At 54.1% G+C, this 23,094-nt stretch overlaps 2 protein-coding genes across 3 annotated transcripts in view; one reads left to right on the top strand and one right to left on the bottom strand.

Annotated features, from left to right (window-relative positions):
• Nucleotides 1-2,819: 2,819 nt before the first annotated feature.
• On the bottom strand, nt 2,820-13,128 carry Slc2a10 (solute carrier family 2 (facilitated glucose transporter), member 10). 2 transcript variants are annotated; one of them, XM_013010613.1, is made up of 6 exons: nt 13,083-13,128; nt 7,004-8,242; nt 5,816-5,938; nt 4,758-4,893; nt 3,827-3,904; nt 2,820-3,329 (listed from the first exon to the last, which is right to left on the bottom strand). In XM_013010613.1, the coding sequence occupies exons 1-6, from the start codon at nt 13,084-13,086 to the stop codon at nt 3,131-3,133; spliced, it is 1,779 nt and encodes a 592-aa protein (XP_012866067.1). In that variant the 5' UTR covers nt 13,087-13,128; the 3' UTR covers nt 2,820-3,130. The 2 variants fall into 2 exon arrangements, 1 of the variants encoding a protein (XP_012866067.1); XR_001174818.1 differs by having other exon boundaries at nt 3,252-3,329; nt 3,744-3,904.
• A 9,746-nt stretch (nt 13,129-22,874) lies between these two features.
• The window catches only part of Tp53rk (TP53 regulating kinase), a 2,604-nt gene continuing 2,384 nt past the window's right edge, over nt 22,875-23,094 (top strand). The window contains exon 1 of the mRNA XM_013010735.1: nt 22,875-23,092. Coding sequence (XP_012866189.1) covers nt 22,881-23,092 — 212 coding nt within the window. The 5' untranslated portion in view covers nt 22,875-22,880. The remainder of the gene's footprint in view (nt 23,093-23,094) is intronic.

Below are 23,094 nucleotides of genomic sequence, written 5' to 3'. Positions count from 1 at the left end.
AGGTGGGCGGTGATGGGTGGGGACCTCCTCATCAGAAATTCCCAGTCCCAGAAGTGGGTGACTAGGGAATATAATGGACATCCCTGCCCTTCCAGCCCCCAGTCCTCAAATGCTTTGTGGAAAGCGTCCCCCCCCATAAAACTGTACCCTCTCTACCTGCTGCCCTTCCTCCCCAAGCGAGTCCCCATCTCCCAGGCACCTCCTTTTGGACCCTTCATGAGTCTGCTCAGCCCTCAGGGGGGGTCGGCTCCCCCATGAAAGTCACCCTGGCGGGCTCTGGCCCCAGGGCCTCCCTCCCCAGGCCTCCCTCCCCAGGCCTCCCTCCCTGGCTGGTCTTGCGCTGGCCGTGGTCTGGGCCTCCGGGATCAAGCAAGGCAAAGGACGCACCTCCAACCAACTAGAAAAACAGTGGCTCATAGAGCTGTGCCACTGTGGACAAGGAAAAGTGGTGAAAAGATCCTGGTAAAGAGGCCCCCATAGGGGGGGTCACCGATGACCCCCAAGAAAACAGGGCCAGCTAGGAAAAGCAGAGGCTTCCACACTGAGCGAGCGGCGGGTAGAGATACTGCAGGAGGGCCCAAGGAGTGCTGGCCGATTCGGGGTTCCCCCTAGAGGGGTGGGGTCCTACTAGAGGAATGGAGTCCTGCTGGAGGGGGGAGGTTCTTACTGCCTCCCTCTGGGAAGAAAAGGCCCCAAACTAGAGGTCAGGAGGCCAGATAGCAGAAGAGAGGGCGGTTCATGGACTTTCCTGGGCTGGCTTCGAACCACGATCCTCAGATCTCAGCCAGGATGACAGGTGTGAGCCACTGGCGACCGGTAGGAGCAAGTCTTCTTGCCTGGGGATGGGAGGGGTGACCTGGGTGGCCTGAGCCCTCGGGGGTTAGTAGGTATAGCAGATTGAAACTGTCCCTCCATCTGAACTCCCAACGGAGGCAGAAAAGCTGGGATGAGAGCAAGCTTCGTTTCTGCTCACGGCTGGACGCTGGTGAAGTCCAGTCCAGTCCTGCGAGGCCTTCCCGGTGAGAACTCCCGCTGGGCCGCAGGGGGCAGAGGGGATTCGGCAGAAGGCCATGGTCTCAGGGTGCAGCGCCAAATCCTCCCCCGCCAGGCGTGACAGCTGATGACAGACGGCCCCAGAGGGACAATCGGGCTCCTAGCTCAGTAGCCACAGCGCCCGGATACCACAGCGGGGAGGCAGGATGGCATCCTACCCACACCTGGAAGAACTTAGCCACATCACGGTGCCAGAGCCAGAAAGAGACAGCAATCAAGGAAAAACGCTCAGCTTCCATCTTCGCCAGGAAAAGTGGGACGTGGTCCTGGGACACAGGTAATTCAATTTTCTGCACTCTCAGAAGGCACGAGAGAGCCAGACGCTGGGAGAAATTGCAGACATTGTTCATGGCCAAGAGCAAGGGAATGTATTCCCCGGCTTGGCTTCACGTGCAACGCCTAGAAAATTAAAAGGGAAAAACTGCTGTATTTATCCTGATCCTACGTGTGTGTGTGTGTGTGTGTGTGTGTGTGTGAGAGAGAGAGAGAGAGAGAGAGAGAGAGAGAATATACTGGGGCTTGAGCTCACGGCCTTGTGCTCTAATTTGGCCTTTTTGCCCAAAGCTAATTGGTGCTCTACCACTTGAACCACAGTTCCACTTCTGGTTTTTTGCTTATTTGTGGGAGATAAGAATCTCACAGACTTGCCTTCCTGGACTGGCTTCACACTGGGATCTTCAGATCTCCTGAGTAAACTGGGATTATAGGCCCTGGCTTCATTGTTTTTTTTTTTAATTGGCTTCATTTCTCAGGGCAGACAAAGGAATAAAATGAACACACCCAAATAGAGTTAGTTCTACTAAGTAGGATGTAGGCGGTTCTTACCTTAATGTTTTAGAATTTTCAGTGTTTCCTAAAGTAAAAAATAAGACGTAGTTTAAAGATTTTGTTTTCCTGAGCTCATCCCTTTATTACAAAAATAAGAGGATTCCCAAGGATGTCAGAGAATTCACAGGAACGGGTGACAGTACAGAGATCTAAATGAGGGTGGGGGTAATGTCCTTTCCCATCCCTTTTGGGGACCCCGTTATCTTCTCTGCCAGTCACTGAACGCTGCAATGAGAATTGGGGAGTCTGCAGCCAACAGGCAAAAGGCGTTGTTGAGACAACTCTGCCCCCTGGTGGCCAGATGGCAACGTGCAGGTCTGAGCTAGCCGAGCTCTTGAGATACAAATAACATTAAACAGGGGGAATTGGGGCGTGAAATGTCCCGAAGTTGCCCCTGATGATTGTCGTAGCACCATTCACCGCGTCAAACAAGACCAAGTGGTCAAGACCTGGGTTGCGCTGTTTAACTTCATGTCAGGTGTTGACCTGTCAGTCGGGCCAATCACCCATTTGGGAACCTGCTCTGTGTAAGGATCCAAGAGCAGCACAAAGCCAGCAGATCCACTGCAGAATCCCACAGGGGGAGCAGGTGTGACACCGCACACGCGTGTGAGCTCTCTGTCCCAGAGACCCCAGCGCCCCAACACCGGGGCTGCATGCTCGCCAAAGGACGGCTCTGGTGCTCACACCAAAACCCCACCTCCCCCCTGGGCCACGCACCAGACGGTATTTGAGCTGGGAAGGAAAATGAACAAATATGGAAACTGAGTCTGCCGTGGGTCAGGGCAGGTGCTGGGCGGCCTGGGGGTGGGGAGGATGGGAAATCCTATTCGTTTCTGGGGAGAAAGGTGCGGTGGACCCCTTCTTCTTTAGTTTTGGCAGTACTGGAGTTTGTCACAAGCACTCCACCGCTTGAGGCACACCCCCTCCCCCCCCTACATAGAGTTTTTGCCAGGCAAGCCTCAAATCCTACCTCCACCTCCTATGCAGCTGAGCTTACAGGTATGACCGCCATGCTCAGCTTGTTGGAGATAGGGTCTCCCTAACTTTTTCTTTTCTTTCATTCCTTCATTACTTCCTCCCTTTCTTTCTTTTCTTTTTTTGTGACAATCCTCAAATGGAAGGCTCTATCTCTGCGCCCTGAGTAACTGGAATTACAGGTATGCACTGACACACTCAGCCCTGGACCCTCTCATTCAATGGCTGCTCAGCCCTCCACGGTGTTGAAATTGGTTTCCCGCTCAGTATCTCAATGAATCTCGCCAGCAGCCCTCTGAGGGTTCTGTTGTCCGCGTTCTGTGGATGAGGAAACCGAGGCTTGGCCGGGCAGAGTTGCTTGCAGAGTAGCTGAGGTCGGGCTGGTGGGGCCTCCAGGCCAGGTCTCCGCCCTGCTGTTTGCCTCCTGCTGCCCCTCCTGGCTCAGCTGGGCACCGGGAGCCTCTCCTCCTCTGCCAACGACCCAGATGACAGTGGGTCTGAGGCTGGAGGTGCCAGTTCCCAGCCCCGGTTCCAGGTCTCGGTCTCAAGCTCAGGTCCATGCCTGTGGCTGCCCCGCCTCCTCCTCCAGGAAGCACACCCACCCTGCACCTCCCGCCCCGCCCCGCCCCTGCCGGAGGCCTGCAGGTTTGCCTCTGATCTAGAACAATCAGGCACAAAAGTTAGGGGTGACTCCAGGAACCCCTTCCTCCCAGGCTCAGTGCTCTAGAGACAATCCACGGTGCCGTGAAGACACATGTACGCACTGTGGGGGAAACTGAGGCACAGGGCGAGATCGCCGGGGTTCTCCGACTTTCATTTGGCTCTCCCCAGAAAATTAAAAGCCCTCCTGTGGGGCCAGGGGGCTTCCAACCCACCACCTGCACCTTGGGCTCTGGGCATCACAAGCAGGAAGTGGGAGATCTGAAGACACCAATCTTCCAGAACCTTCCAGGCAGGGCAGACTCACTCAGGAGCCTCGGAGAACTCCACACGGCAGTACCGGATGCTGGCAGAGCTCTGCCCGTGGCCAGAGCCCAGGGGGAACCTGCCGGAGAGGAGAGGGATGGGAGGGCGGTGAGTCTGGGGCTTCCCCAGGGAGGGGTCAGGGATGTCCCCTGGGGCCCAGCCCCACTCTCTTCAAAACACCTGCCTGGTTTCTACCCCAGGACCTTTGCACATGCTGTTCCTCAGCCCAGAACTCTCTCCCAGTTCTGAAATGGGAAGCTTTCTTCTCCTTACTCAGTTGCTCAGGGAGGATATTCCACAGTCAGCCATGTTTACTGCTGACAGTGCTGGGGCTTGGTGCTGGTCAAGGTCCCAGAAATAGACCCATGAAGGCAACAGACACCCCCACATGTCACCCCACTCAGGGAGAATTTCTGACACACCTGGACATGAACACACATGTCCCAAATCCACCTGCACCCCAGTAAATGTGACCATACCCCCAACTCCACTGTTCTCTCTGGAGGTCCGCCACCCTGAAATGTCTGCTCTGAATCAACCTTATACTCGCCTGCCCTAGGTATGAGCTATGGCCTGCCTCAGGGTCTTTGCCTTTGCTGTCCCTCCTCCCTCGCCGCCTCTCCCCTCATCTTCGGGCAGCCTCCTTCTCACTAACTGAACGTCTGCCTCCTCCGTTTCTTCCTCTCCATCCACCCCTGCCTCTTCTGTCCCCAAATTCTGTCCCCAGCAAGATACACCAGGACCCACTGTCTTCTAATTACTTATCGCCAGCTGAACCATGCTGAAGTGTTGATTTGGGGCATTCTCCTCTACTTAAATACAAGCTCCTCAAGGAGCATCAGGCAGAGAGGGTGAGGAGGCCAGGGAGCTGGCCGGCCCCCTGCCCCAGGTCAGGTGACCCCCTCCCCACACCCTCCCCGTTCTCTTCCTACCGAAGGTTCTGGAGCTGTTGCTCTATCTCTGCCAGTGACTGGCCTTTTGTTTCAGGAACGAAGAAGTAGATGAAGGCCAGGCCGAGGGCAGCGGTCAGCCCGTAGAGCAGGAAGGTCCAGGACACACCAAGGGCACCTGGGAAAGGCACGAGTAGGGGCCAGGGGCTGGGTCAGCTGGCGTGGCCTGGATGGAGCGTGGGGTCCGTCACCAGAGCCGGGCAGCACAGCACGCAGCCCCCACACAGCCCGGCCCAGAGCCAGGGCTGAGGCTGCGGAGACCCCCAGCACCGAACTGTTGCTGGGGAAAGCCAGCTCCAGCCAGCTTGGCCTGGGTGTGAGCTGTGGCCCAAGAAGACACAGTCTGTGGCTCAGTCCTGGGCTGGGGATGTGTGTGTGTGTGGGGGGGGTTGTAGGGGAGGCCCAGGAGAGGAGGACGGGAGGAAGCCGGGAAGAAAGGGGCTCTGTGGAGGAGGAAAGTTACATCTGGACGCCTTTCTCTCTTCTACTGGCCAGGGTCGCATCTCCAAGCAGTTTCTTGGCCCTGCAGCAGGCCCAACACTGGGCAGAGAGGCCGAAGGACTGGCTCCCATCTCTTGCCCCCCTGGCTGGACTGGGGAAGGCCGAGTTTGCCCTTCTGTGACAATGTGGAGGTGGTAAGGACAGGGCAGGATTCTAAGGTAGAAGGAGCCCTGGGAGTTAGAACAGCCAGTGATTGGCTGGAGGATGGGCGTGTCATCTTGTTGAACCAATCAGGGTTGGTCCCAGGAAGTGGGCTGGAGCCAATGGGAAAGGTGCTACCGAGGCCAGCTGGCAGCCGGCTCTGCACACTGCAGGGCAGGTCTGTGGAGACTGAAACCCAGGAGATAAAGGGAGGCGGAGCAGGGAGGGCACGCGAGATGGCTGACAGTTGTGTTGGGGCCTTGGGACCAACGCTGATTGAAGCCACCCATCTCCTCTCTGCCCTGATTTAACACCAAACATCGCCTTCTGGTCACAGGTTGGGCTGTATCCGATTTCCTGCCCTTAGGATCTAGAAGAGAGCTGAGTGGAGGACTTACCCAGCAGGTGGAGGAAGGAGAGGCTGACAAAGAGGTTGGTGGCCCAGTTGACGCTGTTGCAGAAGGCAAAGGCCCTTCCTCGGATCTCCGCGGGGTAGATCTCGCTGAGAAGCAGCCAGGTCACTAGAGCGGGAGGTCGGAGGGCTCCTGGGCTGGAGCTGGGGCCAGGCACCCTGGGCCAGGCAGGCCGCTCCCCCTGTCCCCCCACCCCCACCCCAGCCAAGCAGCTGTCAGTTCAGGGCAAGAATGTCTCTGTTTTTGCCAGTATTAAGTGCTGATAACTAGGATAGTCTTGGACAATATGAGGTGTTGGATTTTCACTCCATTCATTAAATTCCTTTCAAGTAAACTCATGGTTGACTTATGAAGCCTGAAACTTAAAGTCTGGAGCTAAATCTTTTTTTTTTTTTTTTAATTACATATAGGCCGGGCACCAGTGGCTCATGCCTGTCATCCTAGCTATTCAGGAGGCTGAGATCTGAGGATTGCAGTTCAAAGCCAGCCGGAGCAGGAAAGTCCATGAGACTCTTATCTCCAATAAACCACCAGAAAACTGGAAGTGGCACTGTAGCTCAAGTGGTAGAGCACTCGCCTTGAGCTAAAGGGCTGAGGGACAGCGACCAGGCCCAGAGTTCAAGACCCACAACCAACCAAAAAGAAAAAAAGTACTTATGTAGACCAGATAGGGTGGCTTACACCTGTAATCCCAGTACTCGGAGAGCAGAGATCAGGAGGATCACAGTTCAAGGTTAATCCTAACAAAAGTTATCCAGATCTCATTCCAGCCAGTAGCTCTGGGAGTGACGTCACACAAGTCTCATCCCAGCTCTTCCTGGACAGTAAACAGGAAGACAGTGGTCCAGATCATCTTGGGCAAAAATAAGGGCGCTCCAGTCTGAAAAAAATAACCAAAGCCAAAAGGAATGGCTCCACTGGGAAAGTGCCTGCCTGGCGAGCACAAGGCTCTGAGTTCGACTCCCAGGGCTGCCAGAACAAAATCCTTAAATGACAACTACAGTCAGGACGTGGCTTTTGAACCAGCCTGGAAGTCACCGGGGCCCGGAAGCTCCAGGCCGCCCGCCTCCAGTGCCTCCAGTGCCTCCAGTGCCTGTGCACCGACAGGGCCTCAGACTGCCCACAAAGTGAAGGAGAAGGTTCCAGATCTACCTGCCGGGAAAACCCCCTTACCTGGCCCAAACCCCAAGGAGAAGGCGCTCACAAAGGCCAGCATGCAGCCCAGCGCGGCCCAGCGCAGCAGGCGGTGCTCCCCGGCAGGACTGGGGGGCTCGGGGGAGGCGGTGGCGCCTCTGGCTCCTGGACGGGGTGTGGCCATCTCCGTGGGTGACCGGATCAGCTGCCCTGGGTCCCCACTGGCTCCAAGATTGGGAGGGAGGGAGGCGCCTCCGGGGAGGGCTGCCTGCTGAGTGGCACTTGGCACGGCCTGGCAGCTGGGGCCCAGGCCCACGGGCACCGCGAAGCTGACCAGGCCTATGCCACTGACCGCCAGGGCCATGAGCGCGCAGCCAGCCAGCAGCAGGACCCGGCGGCCCGCGCGTTCCACCAGGCCCATGGCGGCCAGGGTGGCCGCCACCTTGGCCACGCCGAGCCCCACGGAGGCCAGCACGGCGGAAGAGCCCCCGTGGAAGCCCACAGCTCGGAAGACGGTGGCGGCGTAGCTCAGCACGTTGGGCTGGCCCGTGAGCTGCTGGCAAAGCACCAGCCCCAAGCCCAGCGCCGTCCGGCCGCGCAGATTGTCCCTGGCTCTGAAGAGATCCGCGAAGGAATACCGGGGCCGTGGCAGGCCCGGCGTGGTGAGCTCGGCGTCACGCAGCGGGACCAGGTCCCCCAGGGCAGTGGAGTCCCCCGTGCCCGCGGGGAGGAAGAGGAGGCTGACGGATTGCAGGCCGGCCGGCACCAGGGCCCAGCCGAACATGTGTCTCCAGCCCCCGGGCGCCCCCGCCAGGGCGTAGCTGAGGGCGTAGGACAACAAGATGCCCCCGGTGATGCCAGCTTCGTACAGGGCCACCAGCACACCCCGCTGCCGCGGCCCCACCAGCTCCGACACGTAGATGCAGCAGGCCATGGACGACACGGAGATGGCAAAGCCCACCGCCAGTCGGCCCAGGATGAGCCAGGCCAGGGAGCCAGCCAGGCCCAGGCCCAGGCTGCCCGCCAGCAGCACCACGTTGCTCCCGAGGATAGCCTGCTTCCTGCCGCAGCCGTCGATGAGGAAGCCCCCCGCCAGGGAGGCCAGGAAGGCCCCGAGGAGCAGGCTGCCCACCACCACTTCCCGTCCCCAGCAGCTCAGTCCCCACTCCAGCGTGAGGGGCAGCAGGGCGCCCGAGATGACCGCCAGCTCGTACCCGAACGTCAGGCCGCCCAGCAAAGACACGCACACGCACAGCAGCACCACCCGCGTGGGACAGCCTGCAAAACAAACAGGACGCGGAGCTCAGCTCAGCAGGGTCTCTGCTGGGGATCTGTGCACCCCATCACACTCATCTCCTGCTCAGCCACGTGAGCACGCCAGCTTAGACGGAAGCCCGGCGGCACAAGAGCTGGCTGCTCCCACATTCCGGGTGAGAAATCGTGTCCTCATGAGCAGCTCACGCCGGTCACCTGCTAAAGCTACTCCAGGAGGCGGAGATCTGAGGATCATGGTTCAAGAAAGTCCATGCGACTCTTCTCTCCAATGCATCACCCAAAAGCCACCAGAAGTAGAGTTGTGGTTCAAGTGGTAAAGTGCCAGTCTTGACAAAAAAGCTGAGAGCCTGGGGCCCTGAGTTCAAGTCTCAGTACTGGCACCAAAAGGAGAAAACAAAAAGAAATAAGGTATCTCTTTTTCTCCACATTTCAGTTTTAGTGAATCCATTAAGGTTTTGGTGCTTGAGCCATTTTCCCTGATGTGAGTGCTGCACATCTAGTTCCTGTCTTCCTCGAGCAGCGCCGAGGAACAGTGCCAAATGTTCTGCAGTGACACAAACGTGTGCAGCTGCGTTGGTGGCTGGGGCAGGGCCTGGCCCCACAGGGACCCTGAGTACCGCAGAGACCACAGAAGGGTCTCAAGTTCTAGCTTTCTTAGTCTACTTATGAAGTCAGTTGGCCCCCTGGGCCTGGTGGATACCATATTTATTGGCTATGAAATTGTACAGGTGACTTCATTTTAAACTCATGCTTTAAAAAAAATGTGCCTCACACCTGTCATCCTATCTACTCAGGAGGCTGAGAGCTGAGGATCGCAGTTGAAAGCCAGCCTGGGCAGGAAAGTCCATGAGACTCTTATCTCCAATGAACCACTAAAAACCCAGAATTGGCACTGTGGCTCAAGTGACAGAGCACTTGCCTTCAGCTGAAGAGCCCAAGGACAGCACCCAAGCTGAGAGTTCAAGCCCCACGATGGACAAAAAAAAAAAAATTGTGTCACTCCTGGGTCTTGAACTCAAGGCCTGGGTGCTGTCCCTGAGCTTTTTAGCTTAAGGCTGGCACTCTACAACTTGAGCCACAAGTCCACTTCTGGTTTTTTTTTTTTTTTGGTGGTTCAATGGAGATAAAGAGTTTCATGGACTTCCCTGCCCAGGCTGGCTTTGAACCACAATTCTCAGATCTCAGCCTCCTGAGGAGCTAGGATTATGAACTCACACTGAGGAGACGCCTCTGTTTCTCATCTAGAGTTGCCCTGCTGTCCTCACTGCTCCTGATTCTTGGAAGGAAGGTTGGTTCTTCCAGGCCACATAGAAACGGTAATGGCTTAGATATATGTCTCCCCCTCCCTCCTCCCCAAAGGCTCCTGTGCAGTTGGCATGATTTGGGAAGCTTCTGCAAAGTTGAGGGGGTGGGACTCAGCCAGAGGAAGCAGGTAGCAAAGCATGAGCACTTGAAGATGACAGCCTTTTCCACACTGTTTTCTGTCTATCATAAAGATGGCAATTCTGACAGAAGCTCCAAAGACCAACTACCACCAACAGAAACGTGGGCAGGGGAGTCTGGGCGCATGACATCTCACAATGAAACACCTGTCCTGCTTGTGTAATGATCACGCAAAGGACTCATCTACACTTTGTCCATGCCCTGAGACTTTGTAGGAGCCTGAGTTGAAGGGTGACAGAGGAATGAATCGGCAGAGGAAATCACAGGGAGCCTGGAGTTCCAGCTGCAGCACGCTGATAGCTGGCTATGCGCAGAGCCAGGGTGACAGGAAGAACCTTTTGCTTTGAAAAGCACGCATGCAGTTTGGTCAGAAAAGCCCTCGTGAAGCTGGAGTGAAGGTAGGTCAGGGTTCTTAAAAGATTAAGACCATGAGGGCTGGGAATGTGGCTAAGTGGTAGAGTGCTTGCCTAGCATGCGTGAAGCCGTGAGTTCAATTCCTCAGTACCACATACACAGAACAAGGCAGAAGTGGCGCTGTAGCTCAAGTGGTAGAGTGCTAGCCTTGAGCAAAAGCAACTCAGGGACAGTGCCCAGGCCCTGAGTTCAAGTCCCAGGACTGGAAAAAAAATTAAGACCATGAAAAAGATCCCAAACCCCTTTGCAGTGGGACAAGAGGAAGGATCCTTGAGAGCCTTTCATGAGTTAGGAGGCCCATCACAGACTCAGGGGCTTAAACACACAAAACTCATTTAACAGACTTTCCCTTGAGAGGCATCCGTGGGCCAGGCTGGCCCAGGATTTGTCTCCTGGTTCTCAGCTGTCTGGGCATTCAGAGGCCATTGCAGGGATGGCTCAAAAGGGCCATGCCGAAGCCCCTGGAAAACATGGGTGACGCTTGTGTGATGCCAGTTCTGCAAACCTGAAACAGGGAAGAGCAACATCATGGAGGCTTCCGGTGAGATTTCAAAGGCAGGTCTGCAAGTCAGGGCCAGGATCCTCCCAGGCAGCTCCCACGGGGTGAGGCCTGGGTTGCAGTTGGAGGCCTCAGGAAGTTAGAGGTGCCAGGAACGTGAACTACCTGCCAAGGAGAGGCCCAGGCAGCCTGAGAGAGGCCACGTGACTGCACCCAGCAGGGTCACAGGGCAGGGCTGCCCCAGCCCCTCAGAGCTCACATCCTGACACCTCATGTCCCGGATGCTGGACAGGCGCTGTAGGATTGCGGTTAGCCCTGCTGGGCTGCGGGCTTGCTTTGGGCTGCTCCTTCCTCCTTATTCTCTTGTGGTTTCTTTTTGGAATCATGATGTTTATTCTGGGCTATTGTATGCTGATGCCATTTGGGTTGTGCTGTGACAGTCCAGGGCCTGGAACTCAGGGCCTGGAACTCTTGCTTGACTTTTTGTTTTCTTCTTTTGCTCAAGGCTAGGGCTCTACCACTTGAGCCATAGTTTCGCTTCTGGCTTTTTGGTGGTTCCTTGGACAGCAGAGTCTCATGGACTTTCTGGCCCTGGCTGGCTTCAAACCATCATCCTCAGATCGCAGCCTCCTGAGTAGCTGGGATTATGGGGTGTGAGCTACTAGCAAACTGCCATTGATTGTTCATTTTCCTGGAAGGGGGGGGGCAGCCTCAGGGTTAATAGGGCCTGAGTCTCGGGAAGTTTGAATTCAGGCTTTTGAACAGGGTCAGAGCTGCGCAGTCCGTAGTGATTTCTGGAGACACACTGAGCATGACGAGACACATTTGAAGCATGACGTTGGTTTGAGGTGGGGCCAGAGGCTCAGTGGTTAGGGTTTGGATAGTTCTTGACATGCAGCGGGCGGCACTATGTCAGGAAGTTCTGGAAACTTTAAGAGCGTGGGACCTCCCTCCTGTGGGACCTCCCTGGAGGGAGTGTTTGCTTTCGAAGTGTAAGCCTGGTGCCTCCTCCTCCTCTGCTCCCTTCCTGTCCTCCATGCAGTGAACTGCCTCTTCCCCCTCCCCCCATGCCGCTGTGCCTGCCGGCCTCACCCCAAGCCCAGAACCAACAGCGCGGAGGAGGATGAGGGATGCAACTCCTGCAACCGGGAGCCAAAATAAACAATTCGTCCCAGTCAATAGCTTCACTCGGACACTCTGTCCCAGTGCAAAGTCTGACAGCCATGGAGGGAAAGCACAGAGTGACCTGCCAGTCCCTGGGCTCCTGCTGAGCTGAAAGGGAGGGAGCCCATGCCGGCTCCCTGGGCTTGGAGGAAGGCCCAAGGTCACTGCCCACAACTCTGCTGGGCCACCTATTCTTTAAAAGCGACGGAGGAATAGTAACAGGTGTGGTGGTGCTTTGAGCCTGCGCAGTTCTAAGGCCACCCAGGTAACACTACCATCAAATCTTTAGAGAGGAGAAGAGCAGACTCAGGACTGGAATAGTCTCTGGTCCGTGTGCATAAAAGCAGGGACCACTCAGAGACCAGTGGAGAATGAGAGAGAACTAAGACTCGGGGGACAGAGATGTGGAGGAAGGAAAAGTCCCAGGACCCCAGTAACAGACAGACAGACAGTCTCCTGGTGCCGTGGGCAGGGAGGGGGAGGTCAGGTTCAGGGCCCTGACTGCAGCTCCTCACCCCCACCCTGCAAACATGGTCTCCACCCACTGGTCCTCTACCTCCCCCACACAGACTATCCCTCCTGCGTCCCAGCTCATCTGGGTATGCACACCTGTTGTTGGGGGTCCCCTGTCTCTGTTGGGGAGACCCTCCTATCCCCATGTTAACTCAATGGCACAAGCAGAACCATTTTACACACAGCGGCACAGAGAGGTAAAGGCATTTGACACAGCGTCTATGTCACAGAGCAGGGATTTGAACTTGTGCACTCCACCCTCTTTTCCAGCCCTCTCCTGTGCCCTGGGCTATCCAGCAGCCTTTGCTCATTTCTGCACATGCCATGTTTGCCACCTGGAAGCTTTGCCCTCAAATCTCAGCTCCAAGGGCTCCTGTTCCCCATGCCTCCTAGCCTAGCCAGCCTGGCTGGGGAATCTGCACAGGGCAACCTCTAGCCCAGGCTCACAGCTTTGCCTTCACATCCTTCTTTCTCCAGCATCTCCAGGGAGGAGGGATGACGGCTTTGTTTTAGTGAGCATCTACTTTGGGAATGTTCACCAAAGTTCAAGCTGGCAATCCCAGTCCCCACAGACAGACAAGTGCCCGGCTGATGGCCAGGCCTGGTCCCCGTGCGTCTGTCTGTCTGGTCCTCAATGGTCTCCTGGGCCTCTGGGCCTCCACTTCCTTCTTTCCCAGGCTCGGGACCCTGGGATGTGCTCCCCCCCCACCCCCTTTGTCCCGGCCCAGCCCAGCCCTAGCCCGGGTCCGAGGCCCCAGAGGAGAGTGGGGCAGGGATCTGGGGCTGTGCCGCGGCGCTCAGGGAACTTACCCATGTTGAGGGGCCGCGGGGACGAACTTCCTAGCCGGCCCGGGCCTCCCTCCCTCGGCCTGCACTGCCACGTCGCCCAGCTGGAGGCGGGACAGGACGCAGCGAACCCGGACCGCCCCACCCCCCACCTCCGCTGCCACTGCTGCCGCTGCTGCTGCTGGCTGCACTCAGGTCCTCCGCCCTGGGGGGGGGCCGGCTCCCCTCCCACCGCACCCCAGTTTTTCCTGCAAGCTGGGGCTCCCAGTGTGCTGCACACACACATGTGCACACTCACCCTAAGCTCGCCTTGGGGTGGGCAGAGTTTCTGGTTCTTGAGAGTTTACCTCCCAGCTACAGAAGATGAAGCCAGGAGGGAAAAAACCCTGCTATCTTCACGCCAGCGACTCAGGAGGCTGAGATCTGGAGGATCGCAGTTTGAAATCAGCCTGGACAAAAAAAAAAAAAAAAACCAAAACAGTGAGACTCTGTCTCCAATTAACTAGCAAAGAAAAAAAAAACAAGCTGGACTGAGTGGTACAGCACAAGAAATCCAGGTGAGCAAGCCGAGCCATCTTCCCCCTCCAAACAAAACAAACCTAGCTAATGGTAAAGGCTGACATGGAGCCCACGGCCCTCAGGCCAGGAGCAGGTGGAGGGGCTGTGTCATGGCTTCGGCTTCAATCGCTGTAGTTGAGTCTTGAGGATGTCGTTGCACCCTGCTGCTGTCGCCTTCTATCCAGATTACAGAATCCCTATTCCCTGGTCACTCTCAATGGAGCAAAGGAACGTTCTAGCTGGACTGTGTCAGAGGTCACTTTGAAAATGGCTCCCAGGGACTGGAGCCTCTAGTTTTCATGCCCAGGGTCAGCCCCTCCTCGCGCATGGATGGGAGATAGGGACTCCCTTCTTCACACAGCCCGAGTGGCAGGTGCTGTAGTCAAGACTGGGTTATAGACCCTGGTGGCTCAGGCCTCGCTCAGGGCCTCCTGGTCTCCTACCCATTGTCTATCCGCTCAGCTCACGCCACCGCCCGCTTGTGAGCTGTGGGCTCCACACAGCTAGAATTTATTGAGTGATTAAGCCAACTCGTGCAAGGCACTAGCCCTTACATCAACAGCCTGTGAGGAACTAAACCTGCTCCACCTGACTCACAAGTTGTCCCAGCTGAGGGGAATCAGAGCCTGGGCAGACACTAAGCTCTTGCTCAAGACTAAATTCAGCTAAGTCTCCAATCCCAGACTTGTGAGGTGTCTGAGTGTGTGTTGCTTGAAGCCATTAAAGCACTGGGGGGTAACTGGTTATACTGCAATTACTAGCCCATACAGATTCTGTCTCTGTTATCTTGATTAAAAAAAAAAGGGGGGGTGGAGGGATGGTGCCAGGTGTTAATGGCTCACACCTGTAATCCTAGCTGCTCAGGAAGCTGAGATCTGAGGATTGTGGTCGAAAGCTAGATCAGGCAGGAAAGTCTGTGAGACTCTTTTTAAAAAAAAAAAAAATGGTTTTTTTTTTTTGCCTGTTCTGGGGCTTGAACTCAAGGCCTGGGTGCTGAGCTAGAGCTGCTTCTGCTCAAAGCTAGCGCTCTACCACTTCAGCCACAGTGCCATTTCTGGACTTTTCTGAGTAGTTTATTAGAGATAAGAATCTCACAGATTTTCCTGTCCGAGCTGGTTTCGAACTGCAATCCTCAGATCTCAGCTTTCTGAATAGCTACAATTACAGAAGTGAGCCACCGGCACCCAGCTTCTGTGTGACTCTTATCTCCAATTAATTACCAAAAAGCTGAAAGTGGAGCTGTGGCTCAAGTTGTAGAGCACTAGCCTTGAGCAAAAGAGCTTGGGAACAGTGCCTAGACTCTGAATTCAAGCCCCATGACTGATGCAAGTATGCACCATGCATCCATATGCATGGATGTATGGATGCATGCACTTGCCTGTGCGTGTGTACACACGCGCACACACACACACACAGATGGTAAGTAGGCATGTTGCTCACATCTGTTATTCTAGCTACTTGGGAGATGGAAACTCAGGAGTCTCAAGGTTCAAGACCAGTTGGAGCAAAACATTTGTGAGACACTTCCTCCAATTGCCAAAGAAAAATCTGAGCCTGGTGGTGTACATCTGCCATCCCAGCTAGGTAGGGATCAAGTGGCCGAGCACCTGCCTAAGAAGCACAAAGCCCTGATCAATCACTGCCAACAAAGGAGACAGGGAGATAAATGACCTCAGAGAAGGAAGTAGGGACTGGATCTGGTCAGCTGTGTCTTTTTCCACAAGGGGCCTTTGTGCCTTCCTGAGCTCCTGTTTGGTAGACACGCCCACATTCATGGTCTCTGAAGCTATGTACATTATTTACATTTGTTGGATCTTTTCCCACTAAAGCATTCTGGGTAAACACAAGTCCCTTTCCTTTCTTCTGAATCCCCAGTGTTCTGGCTCTGGAGACACATCCAGCACACAGAGTTGCTCAACAATAATTGTTGAAGGAAGGTTCCCTGGCTCTTACTGGCCCGGCAGCCAGCTTCTAAGAGGCCCCCAAAGTCTGCTCTTAAAATGAATGTAGATCAGGTGAGCCGGATGGAAGGGCGCTGGCCTTCCTCGGGTTCTGGGGCAGGGGGTAAGCACAGCTAACTGTGTTGACGGCTCAATGCTGCTGACCATGTTAGTTTTCTTCTGAGCTGTCTTGGAGACTTACTGCAAACACCTTATAAAATTGTTTGGTGGATTTTTCCCCCCCAGGAGTTTGGGCCTTTGAATAGCAGCTGAAGTCCCTTCCCCTCTGTCCAGTGGGAATCAGGAATGAGAATCTGTTGTCTTCTAGCGGACAGTCCAGTCTGACTGGATTGTTCTCCTGAAACTTAACAAACACTCCAGGTGCAAGGACCCCTGTCACTGGAGCCATGACTCCTGCTCCCCGGAGACCTTGCCCCAGTCACAATGGCTCTAGACATCCCTAAGGGTGGAATAGGGGAGCACCCCCTCAATAACTCAGAGAGAAGCCAGTGATTGGTACAATGTGGGACTTGAAATTGGTCTCTATGTAGGGTCTGTGATTGGTGGAACTAGGAGCTGTCCTGTGATTGGTGAAAATACAATCCTTCATTTGCATGCCCCTCCCCCGGCACTCTAGTGAAGTAAGGAGGCTGAGTCTAAGTGACTTTCTTACAGCCATCCCTGTTCCACTTGCTGGGTGGAGGGAATTCTCCACTTTAGTGCTAAAAAGCTTAGAGGTGAGAGAGGCCATTCGTGGAATGCAGATGTGCAGCTCAAGGTGAGCTAGGAGGGTTCTGCTTCAGAGAAATGCCTTGGGAAAGCTTTGCATTTTGAGAGTGGTCTGATCCTGCCTTGATTAACTCCTTAAATGGCTTGAATCACCGGCCTCTAAGTAGCCTCTAAGAATATCCTATATGAGGTGTTATCTTCCCTAGATGGATAGTTAAATGCCATCATAAAATAGCTACAGAGCAAATGAGCATCACTAGGAGAAGTCCCACAAACCCTCAGCGGCATAGAATGGTCGTTCCTTTCTTCCCAGTGTCTGTGGCACACTGGTACTGGTTGGCAATTGACTGACTCTCCTTTATCTGTAAATTGGCTCTGGCCCAGCTATTGGAAGCTGCATTTCAGAGGTCCATGCTCAATTATCATGAGAGATGAGCTGCTTTAGGACAGAGCATCAGAGAAGAGAGTGGAGTCAAGGTGCAGCCAGATACAGATTTGGATGAGGAGACTTGAGCCCCGGGGTTGGAGGGGGGGGTCCAGCCATGCCTAACACAAACCAACTCCTGTGTGTGTTTAAGCAGTGGAAAGTTATATCTACTAGGCGGCGCCTTTGCGCAGGCCCAGGTCCTGGCTCTTCCCTTCAGGGCACACTGGCAGACCGTTCTGGGCCTCTTTCTGGTTCAGGGAGCAGCCCTCAACCGTGGCTGCTGGGAAGGGAAGAGGGATTTCAGCACCCAGCTCCCTGCCCCTGGGGGTGTCCAGCAGGGCCAAATGCAGCCGGCCCACATGGAAACCAGTTCTCTCTGGCTGCCTGCGTCCCTATCCCACCACTCCCTGGAAATTGCTGGGGATGACTGACCAACTGATGCCCTACTTAGACCTGAATGTGCTTTCTATGGTTTGCTCCTGGGGTCACCTTCTACCTGTTTACCACTTCCTCCTCCTCTCTCCCCCCCTCCTCTTCTTCCTCCTCCTCCTTGTGCTGGTACTGGGTCTTGAACTTAGGGCCTCTCACTCCTGTTTGGCTTTTTTGCTCAAGGCTGGTGCTCTATGCCTTGAGCCACACTTCCACTCCTAGCTTTTTCCTGGTTACATGGAGAAAACGCTCATGGACTTTTTTTTTTTTTTTTTGTCGGTCGTGGGGCTTGAACTCTGGGCCTGGGCGCTGTCCCTCAGTTCTTCAGCTCAAGGCCAGCGCTCTACCACTAGAGCTACAGTGCCACTTCCGGTTTTCTGGTGGTTTATTGGAGATAGGAGTCTCACGGTCTCTCCGGCCCGGGCTGGCTTTGAGCCGTGATCCTCAGATCTCAGCCTCCTGAGTAGCTAGGATTACAGGCGTGAGCCACCAGCGCCCGGCGCTCATGGACTTTTTTGCCCAGGCTGGCTTTGAATCCAGCCCTACTGACAACTACCTTTCCTGTAAGCAGGTAAACAAAGCTGTCAACTCCCCTACTGCTCTTTTTGGCAAGTTAAAAAAAAAGCTCCCCTCCCCCACTTCCAGCTGGCTTGTCACTAGGGGGAGGTAGGCATTAATTGAAGTCATCTGTGATCATGCTAGATTTGAAGGGACCTGGGAGCTTGTAAACATTGTGTTTCCTCTCCTTCGAGAAGCAGGCCAGACTTCCCTGAAGAAGTGCCCGTTGAGCTGAGAATTGAAGGTACTCACATGGGTAGGGTGCTGGTGGCTCACGCCTGTCATCCTAGCTACTCAGGAGGCTGAGATCTGAGGATCCCAGTTCAAAGCCAGCCCGGGAAGGAAAGTCCGTGAGACTCTTATCTCCAATGAACCACCAGAAAACCGGAAGCGGCGCTGTGGCTCAAAGTGGTAGAGTGCTGGCCTTGAGCTGAAGGGCTGAGGGACAGCACCCAGGCCCAGAGTTCAAGCCCCATAACTGACCAAAAAAAAAAAAAAAAGGTACCCACATGGTTCTAGATGAGAGAGAAAGAGAGAGAGGAGCATTTCTGGCAGAGGAAAGCATAGGTGCAAAGACCCTGTGGCAAGAAGGGCCACAGCAGGAATTTGAGAGGAGATGGAAGTGTCTGAAGAGCAGAGAAAGAGGAGTCTGATGGGAGAAGGGTCTGAAAGAGAGGTACAGGGTCCCCACAGGCCACCAGGGGCTGAATGAAAGGCTCCGTCATTATCTAGACCACAGTGACGGGGGTACCATGAGGGGTCCTAGGGAATGTCCCACAGGAGACTTCTAAAGCAGTGTTTTGGGTAGATCTGGTAATCATGGTGATGGCCACACAGTAACAATGAAGCTCCAAGAAGCTGGGTGCTATAAATAGAATTGGCCCAGGCAAGGGTGGAGTTGGCAGAGCTAGAAAGCATGCTCAGCCAACAGGGGGCAAATGCTTGCAAAGGACCGCCCCCCCCCATGCCACCAGGCGGAGGGCACTGGTGTCATAGCAACTCTTGGACCAAAGCGTCTCTCTGCAGCACTCCCATTGGAGCCTCAGGGGCTGTGGGGGAGGGGGAGGGGGAGCAGTGAACGTGGAAGAGAGAGAGATAAGCCATTCCTATTTTAAAGGTGATTTTTGGCTGGACTAGATGATGAACTCAGGGTCTTGCACTGGCTAGATGGGAGCTCAACCACTTGAGCCACTTTTTACTGCACTGTGGTCTAGATAGAGTCTCCCACTTTTGCTTGTGGTCAGCCTTTGATTGCTACCCTCCATGTTTATCTCCCACACTGCTGGGATGGTAAGCATGCTCCACCACACCTGGCTTGCTTGTGGAGCTTGGGGTGTTGTTAACTATCCACCCCCCTCCCTGGGCTGGTTTTGAATCATGATTCACCTGACCTCTGCCTCCTGGGTAGCTGATATTACAGGCAGACATCACTGCCCAGCCTCTTCTTATTTAATTCAATAAGCAAGCAGAACCATAATCCCCATTCTGACGGTGCAGAAGGTAGGATTCAGAGAAATGAAACTGGCTACTCTGTCCCACTGGGCACCTGCGCTGGACACTTGCACTGGGTACCTGTGGCTGCCTTGCCTCCCAGGAGCTTGTCCAGATCCCTTCCTCCTGGATTGCAAACACTTCTCCATGCACTGAGGCTGGCTATGCCAGGCCTTCCCTGTCCAGCCTCCTCTGTCACCAAGGCAAAGCCACAGGGGCAGCCGTGGCCAGTGCTTGCAGGGCTGGTCTGATGAGAAGAGAAGGGGCTCCTGGCAGGAGGCTCAGCTTCTCTTCTCCCACAGACACTTCCTGTGATGTGGGGACTTTGGTAGACATGTTGGGATCATAAGGTGACCAGAGGAAGGACCACAGCAATATAATGAGGGAGGCGGGACAGAAAGATGGAAAGATCCTGTGCCCTTGGCACCATAAAGTACCCAAGAGGAGCCAGAGACACTTCTTAAGTTATAAGATAAATTGTTCATGTCAATTAAGCTCATTAGTTGAGAAATCTGTTATTTGCAGCTGAATATACCAACATTGTGACAGACTACTAATTTGATGCTATTCCCCCCAAATCATTCCTCTTCTACATCCTCTAAAGACCTAGATGAACTCATGGCTGACAAAAACTATTTCCCAGCTTCCTTTGCATGCCACAGGTCACGTGACTAGGTTCTGGCCAACCAAATGGGAGCAGAAGTGCTTATCCTAAGGGGCTATTGTCCAGTTTTCACCAACTTTCTTGCCTAGAGGAGAGAAAAAGAAGTGAAATAGACTCACAGAAGGAAGCCATAGCTCTGGCAAACTTTGCTGTTTGTTTCACAAGACAGAAACACACAGCCATCATTTAAGCTGCTAATATTGAATAACTATGTTACAGTTGCCTATCTTGCTCCCTATTACAACAACCAAAACAGAAACAAGCAACTATTGCTATCCATCAGATGATAGAAATAAAAAAGCAGGTCAAAAAAAAAAAGCTTCTTTTGGTTTTGGCAGATTAGACCGTTAGTGCCCAAGGTTTATGGGCTGGACTTACAGACTCAGATGTATGGCTCAGGATGTAGGCTTATTGCTCTGGGCTTTGATGGCCAATAACTTAATTATGCTCCGCAGCTAGTGTGATCCTCAACTCTTAGCAGGAGCAGTGAGTGTGACTGGTCAGTGCCAGCTAGAGTACAACACCTAAGCTTTGGATGTTGGGACTCTTACTCTACTGTTGGAGCTATTGAGCCTTGGCAGCACGTTGGACCACCAGCAACTATAGTTCTACCATCCTTCATGCAAATGAGGCAATCATTACAGCCAATCATCACAGCCCTCATGCAAATGAAAGACTCATGTTTGCACCAGTCTTGGTACTTTCATTCAAATGAGGGACCCAACATTTTCACCAATCACAGCAGGCCCTCATGCAAATGAATTTACACATTATGGCACTGCCCTTTATGCAAATGAGGCACCATACTTGCACCAATCATCACAAACCTTATGCAAGTGAAGGACTTGTGTTTGCACCAGTCATGGCACTGTCCTTCATGTAAATGAGGGCCCACACTTGCACCAAACATCACAGTCCTCATGCAAATGAAGGACTGTTTTAGCACCAATCACAGGCCTTTTTCTTCCCCACCAGGGAAAGTGCTCCCCTTCTGGCCTGGATAGAAATGGCTGCAGATGTTTGATGACAAAAAGACTGGCCCAGTTTGAACCAGTCCTGGCTGGGACAGTGTCTTCTGGGACAGGAGCCAGAGTTGCGCTTCACCAGGAGGCAATGGTGGTAACTGTGCAGCAGCCTTGAGGTGTGTGTGGAATGGTCAAAGCAGTGGCGCTGGCCTGGGGTGGTCTGGCTAGCTGCCAAACAGGGGTTGCTGAGGTGACAGTTTTTTGTTCTGGGCAACCAGGCATAAGAAAAAGGCTTGCTGAAGGTTCTGCTTTTGGCCATTTTAATCTTTCACACACACACACACACAAAAAAACATTAAAACATGTTCACAATGAAGATTATGAAAGCTCAATGTAGACTTAATCATTTTAATAACATCTAAGTTTTTAACAGTACTTATGTTTCAGTGTTTAATTTCTGCCCCACTGCCTCAGAATGATAAATCCCTTTCAGTGTTTCACTTTTGCTCTCATTTATGTTGGGAAACCCCCCCCTCACAATTATATGTGTGTATGCTCAATATAAAACAAAAAGCTGCATATGAACTTTATGTAATGGTCAGTGGTACTGTAGGCTTGTCTGTACTGTAGGGACATGGGGCAGACTTTGCTATGTGCTTGGGTACAAAATTCTGTACCCATTGTTAACAATTGTTATGAAGTGGACCCTGAGATGGGGCCCAAGCTGGTATGATTCCATCTTGAGCTTTGCCTTTGTTTTAGGGATTTTAGACTTGATGGGCCTAGTTCCCAGAATGAAAAAAATGCATCTGGTCCCCCTCCCCTTAACAACCTAACTCACCCTTGATCGCTGACTGACCCGTAAAACAGATAGATTGTAATCTGGCTCCAACTGGTGACAACAAGTGCTTATGGTAAACCCTGCCTTTTACACATGCTTATGGTAAACCCCGCCTATTGGCCACCTGAGTGTGGCCTGGTATGGTATGACTGTACGATCCTTTGTGTGTTATATAATCCCATTGGTCACCTGCGTGTGACCAGGCTCAACCTCATGGATTTTGCCTTTAAAAACCAAGGAATGGGGGCCACTCTGGGTAGCAGTATCAGCTTAAGTATCAGCTCCCAAGCCTGTGCTGCAGCCCTGGAACCTTCTCAATAAAGTTGCTTCTTTGTTAACTTCTTTGTTAACAGTTCTGTCACTCAGGAGGACTATGTGGGCTTGCCCCCCTAAGTAGGGGTCTTGCTACTACAGTTAAAGCCCTGTATTAGCTCTGCAGCTTACAGAAAGCCGGTAGCAATTCCCAATTCAGTTCTGGTTTGTCTCTAGAAAACAGTTCCTTGATTTCTCTTCTTTACCCCTACAACTTCCCATCCCACCACCCAGAGTCTCGATTTTCTTATTTATTTATGCCAATCTTGGGGTTTGAACTCAGGGTCTGGGCTGTGTCCCTGAGCTCAAACTTAGTGCTCTATCATTTGGGCCACAGCTCCACTTCCGGCTTTTTTGTATGATTAGAGATAACAATCTCACGGCTATTTCTGCCTGGGCTGTCTTTGAACCGGGATCCTCAGAACTCAGCCTTCTGAGCAGTTAGGATTACAGGCCTGAGCCACCGGCGGCCGGCTCAATTTTCTTTTCTGTAAGAAAAGTTTCCGCCCTTTTCCTTCTCATTTCTGAGCAGTCAATCAGCAATTATGATCTTGGTACCCGTAGGCCCCTCTCCGGGGAGAGCTGGGGGGCCGAGGGGCGGGGTGCACCGAAGGGATTCCAGGGCCCAGGCAGAGGACCACGAAGAAATCTCGGAAAGTCGGGAGATGGACCCCAAAGCCATCGGGGAGCGTCACCGAGGGTTCCGAGAGAACCGAGCATCGCCGAGAGCTTACGGAGCCGCACGGAGCACCGAGGGGCCAAGGGCGCCAACGAGGAGCGAGCGCCCCCCAGAGGCGGAACCACTCGTCCCGGGCGGAAGTTTCCGGGGGGAACGGAAAGTGTTGGGTAGCGTGAGAGATCTGCGGACTTCCGGGGCGGGCGGAAGCCGGCGTCGCCGTGGTTCCGTCATGGCCGAGGCGGCTGAGGAGCCCTCGCTGGAGGCCACGGCGCTGGCGGCGGCCCGGGAGCGGAGCAGCCGCTTCCTGAGCCGCCTGGAGCTGGTGAAGCAGGGCGCCGAGGCTCGCGTGTTCCGCGGCCGCTTCCAGGGCCGCGCGGCCGTGGTGAAGCACCGCTTCCCCAAGGGCTACCGGCACCCGGCGCTGGAGGCGCGGCTCGGCCGGC

Source organism: Dipodomys ordii, unplaced genomic scaffold, assembly GCF_000151885.1.
Source record: "Dipodomys ordii isolate 6190 unplaced genomic scaffold, Dord_2.0 Scaffold13, whole genome shotgun sequence".
NCBI lineage: Eukaryota > Metazoa > Chordata > Mammalia > Rodentia > Heteromyidae > Dipodomys > Dipodomys ordii.
Note: the sequence above shows the minus strand (reverse complement) of the source record. Positions and strands in the feature narration are given on the sequence as shown.